The 14,158-nt window shown below is 43.7% G+C and overlaps 1 protein-coding gene across 1 annotated transcript; it reads right to left on the bottom strand.

Moving 5' to 3' along the window:
* Positions 1-1,069: 1,069 nt before the first annotated feature.
* SLC30A1 (solute carrier family 30 member 1) lies at positions 1,070-8,787 on the bottom strand. Its single transcript, XM_065936259.1, has 2 exons — positions 7,573-8,787; positions 1,070-5,843 (listed from the first exon to the last, which is right to left on the bottom strand). Exons 1-2 carry the CDS (start codon positions 8,186-8,188, stop codon positions 4,939-4,941), a joined length of 1,521 nt encoding a protein of 506 aa, XP_065792331.1. The 5' UTR covers positions 8,189-8,787; the 3' UTR covers positions 1,070-4,938.
* Between the last annotated feature and the right edge of the window lie 5,371 nt (positions 8,788-14,158).

Raw genomic sequence — 14,158 nt, 5'->3', positions numbered from 1 at the left:
GGTAATAACTGCTTGGTATATTTTAGCTCTTAATAAGTGTTATGCTATGTCCTCTTCCATGCCTGCCATTCCTCAATATTCCTTCAAACACCTTTGAGTGCTTACAGTGTGCTAGACCCTGAGGAAATAAAAAAGATAGCTCTGACCTCATAGGATTTATCTTCAAAAAGGAAATAGGTTTGTAAATAAGCAAATGCAACAAAGTGCTATTACTTGATTTAAAAGAGAAAAGGCTATATAGGCTCTAGTGAGGAGATGGCAAAAATGGTCAACTCTGAAGGCTCAGAAATGTCTATGGGATTTCTTTAAAAACAACATTGTCATTGACTTTTGTAAGCATATTTTCACCTAATTCAAAAGCAACAGCTCTCATCCAGATGTGCAATGCATAGTACATAAGGTTTTAGAAAATGTTGGCAGTACTTCTGGAAAGACCTGGTAATTCTTTTCTGAATGATTAATTGTAAGATACATCCTAATAAGAAATATAGTTGGCCAAAAGGAGTGGTAAGATACCACTGATTGTATTGATGCATTCTGATCTCAGAAATGTTCAAGTATGAAGAAAATGTGGAATCAATTGTAGTAGTCTCCTCTGGTACTGTAATTCAACTCTGGATCTTACAATTAATTGTTTGGAAAAGAATCGCCAGAAAATACAGTCCAGTAGTCTCCTCTGGGCTTCCCTGGTGGCTCAGATGGTAAAGAATCCGCCTGCAACATGGGAGACCCGGGTTTGATCCCTGGGTCAGGAAGATCCCCTGGAGAAGAAAATGCTAACCCACTCCACTATTCTTGCCTGGAGAGTTCCAGGGACAGAGGAGCCTGGCAGGCTACAGCCCATAGGGCCGCAGAGTCAGACACGACTGAGCGACTCACACACACACACACTTTTAGTCTCCTCTTATCCATGAAGGACACACTGCAAATCCCCCAGTGGTTGCTTGAAATCGTGGCTAGTATGACACTGGTTCAATCCCTGGTCTGGGAAGATCCCACATTCTCCAGAGCAACTAAGTCTGTGTGCCACAGCTACCGGGTGAGGCCATATGCACAAAACAATGAGGTAGATATTAAAATTAGTTTATTTTTCTACTTAACTTTTAATAAATGAGAAGAAACACAGTAGTCTGTCTCATAAAGAACATTTATAATACATAACAATCCATAAAGCCTCATGGTGAGGTAGGAACAGCTTTGGAAAACAACGCACAGTCAGAAACATACAAAAAGTTAGGTAAAATGCTGCAGCACTAAAGACATTTTATCCGCATCTGCATTTCATGAGATGATAATTGCATTTAACTGTGCCCCATCTGGCCCAAAGGACACCCTGTGGCAGACACAAAACAACGCAACACAGAAGGTTCATAAAGAATCACAGAATGCGCTGATACACTTCCTTGTGCTGTTTCAAGGCAGAACCATAACATGGTAATTTGTGTCTCTTTATATATAACTATGTATTAATTGTATGTTACATTCCCTTCAGTATCTTTTTGCCAAAGACACTGAACCATAACATTTTTGGTTTAAAAGTTTAAACTGAATGACATACAAACGGCTCCTGTGCCAGTGAAAATGACTGCTAAGTATTTCAGAACTTGTTAGTAAAACTAAATAGCATTGCCACATAATAGCGGTAGAGTTACATCAAAATAGTGCTATTATAATTCCCATTTCAGATGGTCAAACACTGTATGACAGTTTCAATTTAAAAAACAACAAGCCCTCCCTCCACCTTCCCAAGTTTTAACACTGTTTTATGACTTAACTGAAACTCTATTAAAATAAATATTTCTATATTGTAGGATTCTTCTCCATATTTGTGTATGTGTGAACATCTTAAGACAGCAGGCAAATGACATTTCATCAAATGATATTTGTTTATAAACAGTAAAAATCTACAACTCAATACCAGTTAGCCTACTAAATACTTCACATTAGGTTCCATAGGCCTTTTCCTTCAAAACTTTCAAAAATTCAAATTAACTGAGGATGTTAACAAGATACAAACATTAATATAGTCTTCTACTTGTGATTTTCCAAGGTGCTCTTGATGCGAATCCTTCCTGTTCAAATTACATACCTTAGTTACTCAAACATACTACTTTTTAAAATGTTAAAATACACACAGCAAAGTTTCTGAGTTTTTTACTTTTCCTTTAGGTTCTAGTTCATACTTTATACAGGGCAGATGCTCTCTGAAAAAAAATTTTACTAAACAATCATATAACTAAAAGGTGACAATGGAGAATTAAATCTCTCTCATCACTAAGGCGGAATTTAGGTTGGAAAAAAATGTCTGGGTTGGTTTTAATTCAGAAATGCAGCACCTCCTTCTTACTAAATTGAGACAACAGACATATTTCTAAACACATATTCTAAATACACTGATCTTGCTCAAATATAAAAGAGCCAGCAGGAGAGATGCACCTCCTAAAACTGATGCAGTGTTATAAAACAGCATTTAAATATTGGGTTTAAGTCTCCTAATAATTAATGGAATTTCCCTCATTTTCTTTCAGGAAGGAATAAACTATTTTGGAAAAGACACTTAAATCCCACAATATTTAAATATAAAAGCATTTTTTAAAGATAATGCTAATATAGCTAAAAATGGGTTAGAAAGTGCATTGTAAAGAAATAAATAACTCTCTGCTAAAACTGAAAAGGTGAGTCAGAGCCCACATGATTTTACTATTATGACAGAAATCCTTTGAAAAAGAGAATCCTATGGTACCACTTTGTTACTTATGAGCTACTTAAAATTATGAAAAATGAAATAACTAAAATCTAAAGGCTTTTACTTTCAAAGCACTTTAAAAAAAAAAAATAGCCCTTGTCCCATGCTTATACACCATTTAAAAAAAACTTTCAGTTGATGTCTTATGCCTTACGCAACCTTTAATAGACCCAATAGAGCATTGTAAAGAAAACCTCATTGAATGTAATATATATTACCAGTTATCCTTTTATATCACTACTGAAATATTTCTATAACATAAATTGTTTTGAGATCTTCAAAAAATGGTAAATCAAGAATGTACATGATATAATTTGAAGCTTTCTCTTGTTCACTCATATGAAATTCCTCCAATTTCATGTTTTAAAAAAATGTTTGCAAAATTCCAAGTAACTACCAGTTTAGGAATTGAAATATACAATATCAGAAGTGTATTAAATGATAAAAGATGTATTGCAAATTGGCAGGTTATGGTTTTGGCCCATTATAGTAAATATGAACTTACAAACTGTGTTCCTAAAATTACCTCATTCACAATGGAAAAATCGGGTGTTCTTAAACAGGCCCATTGCCAGCAACAGGCTTATACTAGGAAAAAAATCACACTGTCTACCACAAAAGATCATCCCTTTAAAAAGTTAACTGTCAAATGCCAACGTTTTCATCTTAAGACCCACTAAACAGTGAATTATTTCAAATCCCAAAAGGTAGCCATCCCCAAAGTAGTCAGCTATAAAAGGTACTAAAGTAGTCAGGATACCTTGTTTCTAGAAAAATAGAGCTATACATGATAACTGATATTAATATTCATCCTTTTGAGGACGAAAAATCTAGTTTCTTCACAAAGCATAATCCCTTTCTATCAGAAAAATATAACTTAAATACCCTTAAATAATATTTGTGTATGGATTTGAAATCCATACGGACAATGAAATAGCCAAAAACAGTTTCCTCTATAGATACTAAGACATCTTGCAAAAGAAGCCACTATTGGAAGGTCTAAGCAATGTCAAGACAGAATGACTTATAGAATCTCAATTATTAATTTTGTCTTAACCAATTTTGCTTTTTGACAGTTTAACATCCAAACTGCATTAACCTTCAGGTTTTTCTCTCAAGTCAGTGGCTCTTGGCAAAGCACAGGCATTGCTGGTTGGGCTCAAAAAGCCGTTTGAATCCATTCACGGTTGGTCACTGCGAAGTGACTCTGAAGCTGTTTCTAAAACTCACAATTTAAAAGATTAGATTAATAAGCTTTCATTTAACATGTAATTATTAAACAGTCTTAAAAATATTTATCGTATATATTTTATGAGTAAACTTTCAACTCTGTTTCTAATGCCAATCTTTCAAAGAAAGTAATGCTGGTGAACATATCCATCTTTCAGGCTACCTTTGTTTTGTTTTGTTTTGTTTTTAAAGTTAAAATTCTCAGAATAATTTAGATATGTAGTCTGATTATTAACTTACAAGAATCTAAATATTTAATTTGGTAAAACTTCCTTCCCTGCTCTTACTGCTCATATGCCCTATTATAGGTACACTAGTTCAATTTAATTATCTGTTTATTAGAATAATACTCAGCCACATAGGATACAGAGTAGTAACTGATTTTCAGTATCATAAAACCCCATGTGAAGAAAAAAAAGAACTTTTCCTAATAATACTCATGAGTCATTCTTAAAATATGCTGTCATTATGCTATGTAATGATCTCAAAGGGCAAGTAAATATTACATAAAACGTCAAAGGAAACACACCTGTTGATTTTTAGAGTTCCAGCAATTATAATTCTAACAAACAAAATATAACACTGGGGGAAAAGAAAAGCAGAGAAATTCCAGTAACAATTTAAATTTATTTATCCCCCTAATTAGTTTTTTACCATTGAAAAACTGGAAATCAAATAGCATTATGTTATATAAGGTTTATACTTAAAACAAAAATGTAACATAGTGTTAAAACTGGCTTTCCAAAACTGTTACAGCATAGCTGTACTCTGCACTAATAATCACAAAGTTGTAATATAGAACTCTGTTAAGCAGTCCCATTATGTTCTTACAAAAATAGAATTAAACTGTGTGACCAGACAAGGACTTCAATTACACTACTTGGCAAACATAGAATTTCAATGGAGTCTTTTTTCCTCTTGCAGTTTAAAGCAAAAGTCAAACATCACATCTTTTTCAAGACTCACAAAGATGATTCAGGTTGTTTGTTTGGCATTTTTTTAATCTCTAGCACAACAGCAGGGATGTTTTCAACTTTAGTCCTCTTGGGCTGCTTCTCTAGATTGTCACTAAGTTCTAAACAAGAAATGCTAACCGATGGGGCCTTTTCTGCATCCTTTCCAGACTGGGCTTGTGGCCGTGTCCCACAACACTGCTTCAGAGCGCACTGAGTTCTGCAGGCAAGTTCACACGGGACTACACTTGACTTAGAGCCTACACTAGCAAATTCAGGCTGAATGGTGGTAGCGTGAATTCCGTGATTATGGAAAACGTCTTTAATGATCTTAGCCACCTGCATGTATGATGTCGGGTCTTCACATTTTATGTGAGCAGTGGCAATGATTCTGCTTCCAGCAAGTTGCCAAACATGTAATTCATGAACTTCCTCAACTCCTTCAACATTTCGAAGTTCTTTTATCAAATTTTTGATATCAATTTGTTTAGGAACAGTTTGGAGAAGAATAAGAGCAGACTCCTTAAGCAATGGATAAGTTGTGTAAAGAAGTATACAAACCATTACAATACAAAGAGTTGGATCTAAATATAGTACCCAGCAAGGACCAGCCTCTTGAACTGTTGCCTGAGTACTATTAACTAATTCTACAAATGCTTTGCAGGGGTCAGGTATACACGGGTTCACACAAATCTCCCCTTCAGGACAACCTTTCCAATTAAAGTAAAAGACTAAGGCATTTACTACCACAATCACTGAACCCAAAGCATCTCCAAAGACATGCAGAAAAACTCCACGCATGTTAAGTTGTCCAGTCTTATCTTCATCCTCTTCCAATTCCACCTCTTCAGGTTCTCTGATAAGATTCCCATTCACTTGTACTTCCATTGCATCATTTCTGGACTTTTCTGGATCTACAAAGAAATAAACATTCTGTATCAAACACATCTAAAGTGTTTATATAAACATTCTTGCCTAATTCCATTTAAGAGATGGGGGTGAAAATTTTTCATAAAACATATGAAGAAATGTGCTCAGAGCAATTTAATATAAATTGACATATTGGGAACAGGCCAGGACATATGGTCAGGGCTAAATTAAGTCATTAAGATGATACTACTTTCTCACACTCCAACCTCCTACCTTCCCACTTCCAAATGAAGTTCACCTTTTCTGTGGGGTCCTGGGAACATTCTATACTTGTTGGCATATATCAAAAACAAAACAAAATTGAATGCTATCACCCCAAATCATAAACAACTATGGATAAGTCTAACACAAATGGCTGACCTGACACAGAGCTCTAGTCACTTTTCATCATTAAGGTGTTAAGGTTAACTTTTAGACTTTTGTCACTTAAAAATGATGAGTCCCTTGATAGAAGGGGTTTAGAAACTGACAAATCAACCATATAAGCCTATCAACAATCACACAGAGACTTCAGGAAAAGTTGGAACTAAATGATCACTACCTACTCTACTAGTTCCTAAACCAAACATATTGATCCTTTAAAGGAATTATACACATAAGGACAGCTTAATATCCTTTGGAATAACTCCTTGCAGAGTAGAAGTGAGAGGAAATTCAATTGTTTATTAAACATTTTCAATGTACAACTTCAATTTCATTAACATGATATCCTGAATCCTAGAAAGAGGAAAACTGTCTATGTAGTGTCATGCATGTGTGGTTTCACACAGATAGGTAAATAGAAATTGATATTTCCATATAAATGGAAAACAGTGGGAGGAAATACACCAGCCTATTAAAAATATCACTGAGCTTGGTTAGTAGGGCATTAGGATGATTCCTTTTCCTATCTCCTCTTTCAACACCTATTTCCCAATTTCCTTCCAAGAGCACTTAACGTTTAGAATGAAAACTACCCATTAAAAATATAAGAAGCATAAATTATCATCACTTTTACCTTAGTACAATCACGACAAATCCTAAGTGAAATGTTAAAACATGCCCAGACAGGTCCTAAGTCTAGGATTTTCAGGATTGGGTTTAGACTTCAGAAAATTAACCGAAACATGCATTGCTGTTCATAACAGAAACCCTTAACCAAGATTTTGAGTTCAGGAAATTCAGTCACTGAGATCGCTCTGAATACAACATTAAGAAACTTGTTTGAAGGGCAAAAGTACTACTTGGGCAGAGCAAGGTTCCAAACATCCAACAACTAAGGACCAACATGGGATTCTCTCCGGTTTTCCAAGAGGGTCAAGAAATTTAATTAGGAAGCATTGCTGTTCCCGCTAACGCCAAAATCAGACAGTCTCTTGGCACGACAGCCCGTAAAAGACTGCCAAGTGCAGTTGTGGACCGCAGCGGGCTGAGGGTCACCTCCTGACCTTTTGCCCGCTCTCGTCTACACCCCCATACCGGGAGCGGGGGACGCACTTCCCCGGCTCCTAACACCCGGCTGAAAGCGGGGGGTGCGGGAGAGGGGGGCGTCTGTTTCGGCGGTTTCTCCGCAAGTGCGGGTGCGGGAGCCTGCCCGGGAAGGAGCAGCCCAGAGGCGGCGCGGCGCGGCCAGCTCGGGCGCCAGGGGGCGTGCGGGCCACCCAGCCCGGGGCCATCCCGGGGTCCGGGCTCCCCAGGGCCAACCACCTGCGGCGGCGACTTTTCTCTCCTCACCTGTCTGGTCCAATTTCAGCCCGTTGGAGTTGCTGCTGTTGGCCACCAGGATGTTGGTCTCCTCCTGGTCGGGACCCTGCTCGCCCGGGGTCACGGCGTTGTCGCTACCCCCGGAGCGGCTGCCCTTGCTGCGGGCCCCCTTGGCGAGGCCGTGGCTGTGGCCCCCATGCGAGTGGCTGTGGCTGGAGTCGTCGCCGAAGCCGCTGTGGTGGTGAAAGAGACAGAGCCCCAGCACGTTGACCACCAGCCCCGCCACGCCGACCCCGAAGACCACCAGCGGCTGCTGCATCTCGTGCGGCTCGATGAAGCGCTCGATGGCCTCCAGCAGGATGGCGAAGCAGAGGCCGGTCAGGAAGATGGCGTTCACCAGAGCCCCCATCACCTCGGCCCGGATCCAGCCGAAGGTGTTCTTCTGGGTGGCGTGGGTCCGCCGGGCGAAGCGCTCGGCCACCAGCGCCACCACCAGCGCCAGCACGTCCGACAGCATGTGGAAGGAGTCGGAGAGCATCGCCAGGGACGTGGTCACCCGGCTCACCACCACCTCCAGGACCATGAACATGAAGGTCAGTAACAGCATGCAGAGCAGCCGGCCCCGGTTCCGACCCCAGCACCCCATGGCTGCGGCTGAGGAGCCCGCCCGAGCGCGGCCCGGACACTCCTGAGGAGGCGGCGAGGCGCCGAGGAGCCGGCGACGGAGGGAGGGAGGGCGGGCGACGCGGGGCTCGGGAGTCTGCCGCGGGGCCTCGGTGACCGGACAGGGGCGGGCGACCCCGGGGTCTAGCCGCCGAGCCCCCGCGCCTACGGGCGACCCCGGCCGGCCGGCGGCGCGCAGCTCCTCCTCAGGCGTCCGTTCTCGGAGCCGGCGCCGAGGCCCGGCTCAGCTCCAGCAGCCCCCACACACCCACAGCGGGGCGGCGGCGGAGGCGGCAGGGAGCTGGGGCTCCCGAAGCCCGCCGACAGAGAGCCGGAGCAGGAGCGAGCGGGCGGGCGGGCGGTGGCGGGGGCGGGCGACCGGCAGCTCAGCGCTAAGGACGCTCCAAGCATCTGCGGGTTCTCCGCGCAGGTCTTCTCCTCAGGCGGTCTTCCTCCGGTGTGGCTCGGACCGAGGAGCCGACGCCTGAAGAGCTGAAGAGGCGGCGGCCACGGCTGCTGCACTCGGCCCGGTGTCGGGCGCCTTCTTCGCCACCCGCCGCCGCCCCCCCCCCCGCCTTTGCAGACGGTTTACAAAAAAACTTTGCTTTGCACTCGGAACCCCCGTTTTCACACGGACCCGAGCGTGACAAGGCCTCGCCGTCCCGCCCACCAGGCCCGGCACGCCTTCCCATTGGCCAGGACCCCCTCACGACAGCCGCCACGTCCCGCCCACCCGCGCTCTCTATTGGGCGGAGGCTCAGAGGGGCGGGGGAGGAGGCGGTGTCGCGGCTTCAACAGATGGGGGCGGGGCCTTTCCCTTCAGGAGCCGGGCGTGGGCCGGGGGCCGCGGCCGGGTGCAGCGACGGGCGTCGTGGGGGAGGGTAGGGGGCGCGGGCCGCGTGCAGCAGGAGGGGGAGGGGCAGGGCGGGGCAGGCGGGGTCCCCTCGGCGTGGCGGGCCTCTTGCCCGGGCGCTGCGGGTCCTAGCAGCCCCCCTCACACCTGCCGGGGGCCAGGCAGCAAACAGACTTTGATCCTCCCAGCCGGGTCCACGTGGGGCGGGATGTTCGGCCGCCGTGTGACAGTCGGCAGCCTGGGAAGGGCCGGGAGGGGGAGCCCCAGTGTGAGGGGCGGCGGGGGGCGCGGGGGCGCGCTCCTATCAGAAGAACCGCGATTAGGGCCGACAGACTCATAAACAAGTGCGGCACGTAACTTGTGACTGCTCAACACCGAGTTGAGTTCGTCCAGGACGGTCCTGCGAGGCGATGAATGGAATCTTTGTAAATGTTTCAATAAAGCAAATCACCCCCTATTGCCACCATCGCCCGGAGACCTTGTGTGAAGTCAGATATTTCTGTCACTGATTATCTAAGGATCATTTAGGGTGCAGACTTAAAGCAGGAGAAACCTGGGTTCTGGTTCTTGCTTTGCCACTAGCCAGCTGGGTGACTTTGGGCAAGTCAGCCGGTCTCTAGATCTGTTTCTTCGTCTATGGAGAGTAAAGGACAGGACAAGAGGAGCTCTTAAGATTACCCTGACTTTAAAATTCTAAGGCTCTATGACTTACACATTGTATTTATACACTACAAACAGCAGAACCCAGTGTTGGTCACTATGGGGAATGGGAGGGCAGTGAGTATACAGAAGAATGAGCTTCTGTCCAGGTGGAGGTGAAATGTGAACATATAAAATTTTAAATTACAGTGAAATACTCCTGATAAATTGTGCCAACACTGCTTCAAATTGGATACATAACCTTGTTGTGCTCTGAATGGAGACTAGCTAACTTGAAAGTGAAGGCTTCCTGCTTCATAAGTGGAGGGGTGGCTAGAGTCAGAGTGGCCTGAACTGGACTCCCAGAAGCCTCACCACAGCCTCTCAACAGCGAGAAGGACCTCCAACTGCTCTGGATTGCTGGGAGACAAAGACAGTGCTAGCCAATGCCTCGGGGTCTGTATATAAGGCTTGTTTTGGGCCATGTATTTTTGCATTTAAAAAATTATTTCTAGAAAAGTTTTTTCACTTGTATACTGTGTATTTCTCATCTCCCCATCCAGACTAGAGAGCTAGATCCTCATCTATTTCTGTTCTTCTGGAATGCAAAAGAATGGAGGAAACTTCCTGAGGCATTTATTAAGGAAGAATTGACAGGACTTGATTAATTGGGTATTGGGAGAGTGAAAGCTGATGAGGAGAATTTTAAAAAGATAGTTTTTAACCCGACAAGGAAAATATTGCTTAAAACAGGTGGAGAAGTTGGAAAGTATGTGCAAGGAGCTGCTTTTAAGGAGAAAATACTGAGCCTGTTTTTTAAAGTGCTGAATTTTCAGTGAAGTCTGGATGGTGGCACTGCTAAGGAGTGGGGAGATGGGATTGGGGACTTCCATAATCTTCTCTCCCTTGGTGTAAATAATGGATGTTTGTGCATTTCACGTATATGAATACAGCCTCAAACCTTCAAACCAGGTCCTCCTATATAGACATTGAGGAGCCACGTGTGGGTCAAGATATCCCAGGGAAATGGCCAGGAGGCAGTTGGAAGACCATTTTGTCTCCTATTGGGAGCTGCTGGGTCCCTTTACTTGAAAGATAGATTCCTTCAGGGAGTTCCTTGGTAGTCTAGTGGTTAGGATTCAGTGCTTTTACTGCTGTGGCCGTGGCTCAGCCCCTGGTTAGGGGAACTGAGATCCTGAAAGCCATGTGCTGTGTGGGCAAAAGTGAAAAGAAGAAAATATTCCTCCAAGTGTAAGTATTTAATGTCCAAAAAGAAATCAATAAGACAATGCAGAAGGCGAGGATGCTCAGCAAACGGTAGCAGTCGTTTCAATAACTAAGCAGACTGAATTGGGAGACGTTCAGACCCACGTAAAAGGGGCTCTAGATTCAAGTCAACTCAGCAGTCACTTATGAGAACCTGTGTGGTGCCACATTTTTTCCCCTCCTTGTAAGCCACTTCCCAGACAATGTGCTTTATGCGCTCATAACCTAGAAGTGGGGAGGGGTGTCAGAGATGCATTTTCCAGATTGGAAAAGTTATAATCATGCATTCCAGAAAGAGTAATATTTACCTATCAGCAAAACATTTCAATCAAATAAACTTTTCTTCCCCCCCAGCATAGTGTAGTCAAAATACTTTGGTAGCTTGACTCAAAGTTGTCCTTTTTTAGCTGATTGTCTTGGCATAGCATTAACTCTGCCAGAAGTGGGATAAAATGAAGGGAAGCCATACCATTATTCACCAGTACTCCTGGAGGTTGTGGCCCCAGGTTGAATAAGATGGCTTGAATTTTTCTTCCTAATCCTTGAGAACTCTCCTGACAATTGGCTTAGTGTTCAAACTGACTAAACTCAGCATACTTTAAAGATGAGAAAATAATGCTCATTTTGGAAAGAAACTGCCAATTTGAGTGAAAGTCAAATGTTGAACACAAACTTTGCAATTTCAGAGCCCTCTAAGACACCTCCCTGCTTTATCAATGCCAATCTTCCCCAAATTGGATCTTCTTAGCTCAATGAGCTAGCCTGAACCTTATCAACCCAAAGTGTAGGTTTACAAGGATTCTTGTAAAAAAACAAACAAAAACTGCTAAACACAGACACACCTCTGAACATTGGTTTTCAAAAATCATGAGTGTTTGAAGCTGTGTTAAGGACAGATGGATGAATAAAACCATGTGAAAAGCAGATTGCATTTGACTTTGGTTGATGGCCAATCAATTCTGATGTTCAATCTTAGGGCAACAATGATGGGGGAAGTCAGATCTGTTTGTCTTGTTTTGGAATGTATTCACTAATTATTAAAAATATCAAATCTCTACCAAAACATGAGGGCCAAGGCTTGAATTTGTAGCTGCTCCCTGAGGGAACAGGCAGTAAAGAAAAGAATAAACAAGTAACAATGTGGTAATAAAGTCCAGAAACATCACAAAAGGGCTCAGAGGTATAAGGGAAACCATATGAAAGAAAGGGTCAGAGCTGGAAACCCTACTAGGAAGCAAACGGGAAACAGGAACCGGGTAGGGAGTAGAATGTCCAGCAAGAGGCCCCAGAAATTCTCGGAGCTTTTTGTATGTGTTGGTTAAGCTAAAGAACGGCAGGTGAGAGTGAATACCAAAGGAAAACTCATTTTTCTTAGAGACTGGAAACTGGATCTAAGATGTTGTCATACCTGGAAATTAAATCTAGAAATAAAGACCCTGACACCTATATAGAAAGGCTCATGAAAAACATTTGTGAATTTCTTGGGTGCAGTGTTACATAATACTAGAAATTGTGGAAGGCATAGTTAGTCAGTTTTAAGGTTTAGGCTGAATGCCCATTCTTTCTTTAGCCCTTCTAACTCTAGGGGTAGGAGATTGTAATTAAAGTACAAAGTACAGAAGCCTAAAAAAAAATAAAATTTAATTTTAAAGCATATTTTTATGACTCTCTTCGCTACTTGTCTATAAAGATGATGTTGACCAGCAGAGTATGTTGAGAGTTTTTCGTACCTGATGGCTTTTAGAAAGTTCAGGAAACTGGTCCTTAAAAATGACCTATTTTGGACAAGTTATTAAAATTCTGTAGGCCTCACTTCCATATCTTTTTAGTGAGGGTTCTAAGAGATGGTCGCTTAACTGGAGTTATGTGTGTGTGTGTGTTAGCTGCTCAGTCGTGTCTGACTCTTTGTGACCCATGGACTCTAGCCCACCAGGCTCCTCTGTCCATGGGATTCTCCAGGCAAGAGTACTGGAGTGGGTTAGCATTTCCTTCTCCAGGGATCTTCCCAACCCAGGGGCGGAATCTGCATCTCCTGCATTGCTGGCAGGTTCTTTACCATCTGAGCCACCAAAAGAAGCCCTAAGATGTGACTGCAGAAGACTATACTGCCTGCCTCATGTTCTCATGAGGGGTGGGAATGAGAGGCTTTTAGGCTACCTGTACTTGGGGGTCGCCATGAATCCAGGGCTGAAAATTTTAACCTGCAGATTCAGAAACCACACTTTTGTCATTTTACCTGAGGGGAACTGATTCACATAGACTCAAAATGGACTGAGTTGCTGACCAGAATCCCTACTTCGTTTACTTAGTCTTGGAGGGGGAATTCCATTGCCCAGAGCGAGGCTGCCTCCCTCTTGTGGGAAGGGCCTCTCAGAAGCAAGGCTGTATGTGGAGGAGAGAACTGGACCAGAGGAGTTGGGTCTTCCGTGGAAGAGGTCTGTCTCCTGAGCTGTGAGAGCCTTCTCCTTGTCTCTCCACATACACCCAGCCGTCCTGTCCTTGAGTCATGCTCCATTTTGCTGCCAGAGTAATAATTTTGAAACCCAGATCTGATCATGACAAAATACACGTCCTTGACCACACTTCCATCGCCACCATCACCACCACCATCACAGCTGCAATCCCTCGGTGGCTCCCTAGCACCCAGAGGGGATGAGCCCAGCTCATGCACAGCCTCATCCCATCACCCCACAGCTAACGGGCCTGGCCTTTCTGACCACCATTCCTCCTTTTGCCAAAACACCTGTGCATACCCTATGCCCTCCACCTGGGACGCTCTTTCCTCCCTTCTTCCCCACCTTAGTTCTTACTCATCCCTCAGCTCTCAGCTTAAGAGCCACTTCCTCAGGGAAATTTCCTGTGACCTCTCTGACCAGGTCACATCACTCTAGTACAAGTTTGCTGGGCTCCCGGTCCTGATTTTTGTGGCATAAAGCAAGGATGCCATTTACATTTATCCATTTGAGTATTTGTTTAGGCTGTAGGCTCCATGGTGGTCTACTGGTTTAGACCCTACACTTCCAATGCAGGGGTCGTGGTGCACTTCTAATGCAGGGGTTGTGGGTTCGATCCCTGGTCAGGGAGCTAAGATCCTACAATGCCATGCAGCACAGCCAAGAATAAATTAATAAATTGGGTGGCTCTGGTGGTAAAGAACCTGCTTGCCAAGACGAGAGACAGAACAGACAGGGGTTC

Source organism: Muntiacus reevesi, chromosome 5, assembly GCF_963930625.1.
Source record: "Muntiacus reevesi chromosome 5, mMunRee1.1, whole genome shotgun sequence".
Classification (NCBI taxonomy): domain Eukaryota; kingdom Metazoa; phylum Chordata; class Mammalia; order Artiodactyla; family Cervidae; genus Muntiacus; species Muntiacus reevesi.
Note: the sequence above shows the minus strand (reverse complement) of the source record. Positions and strands in the feature narration are given on the sequence as shown.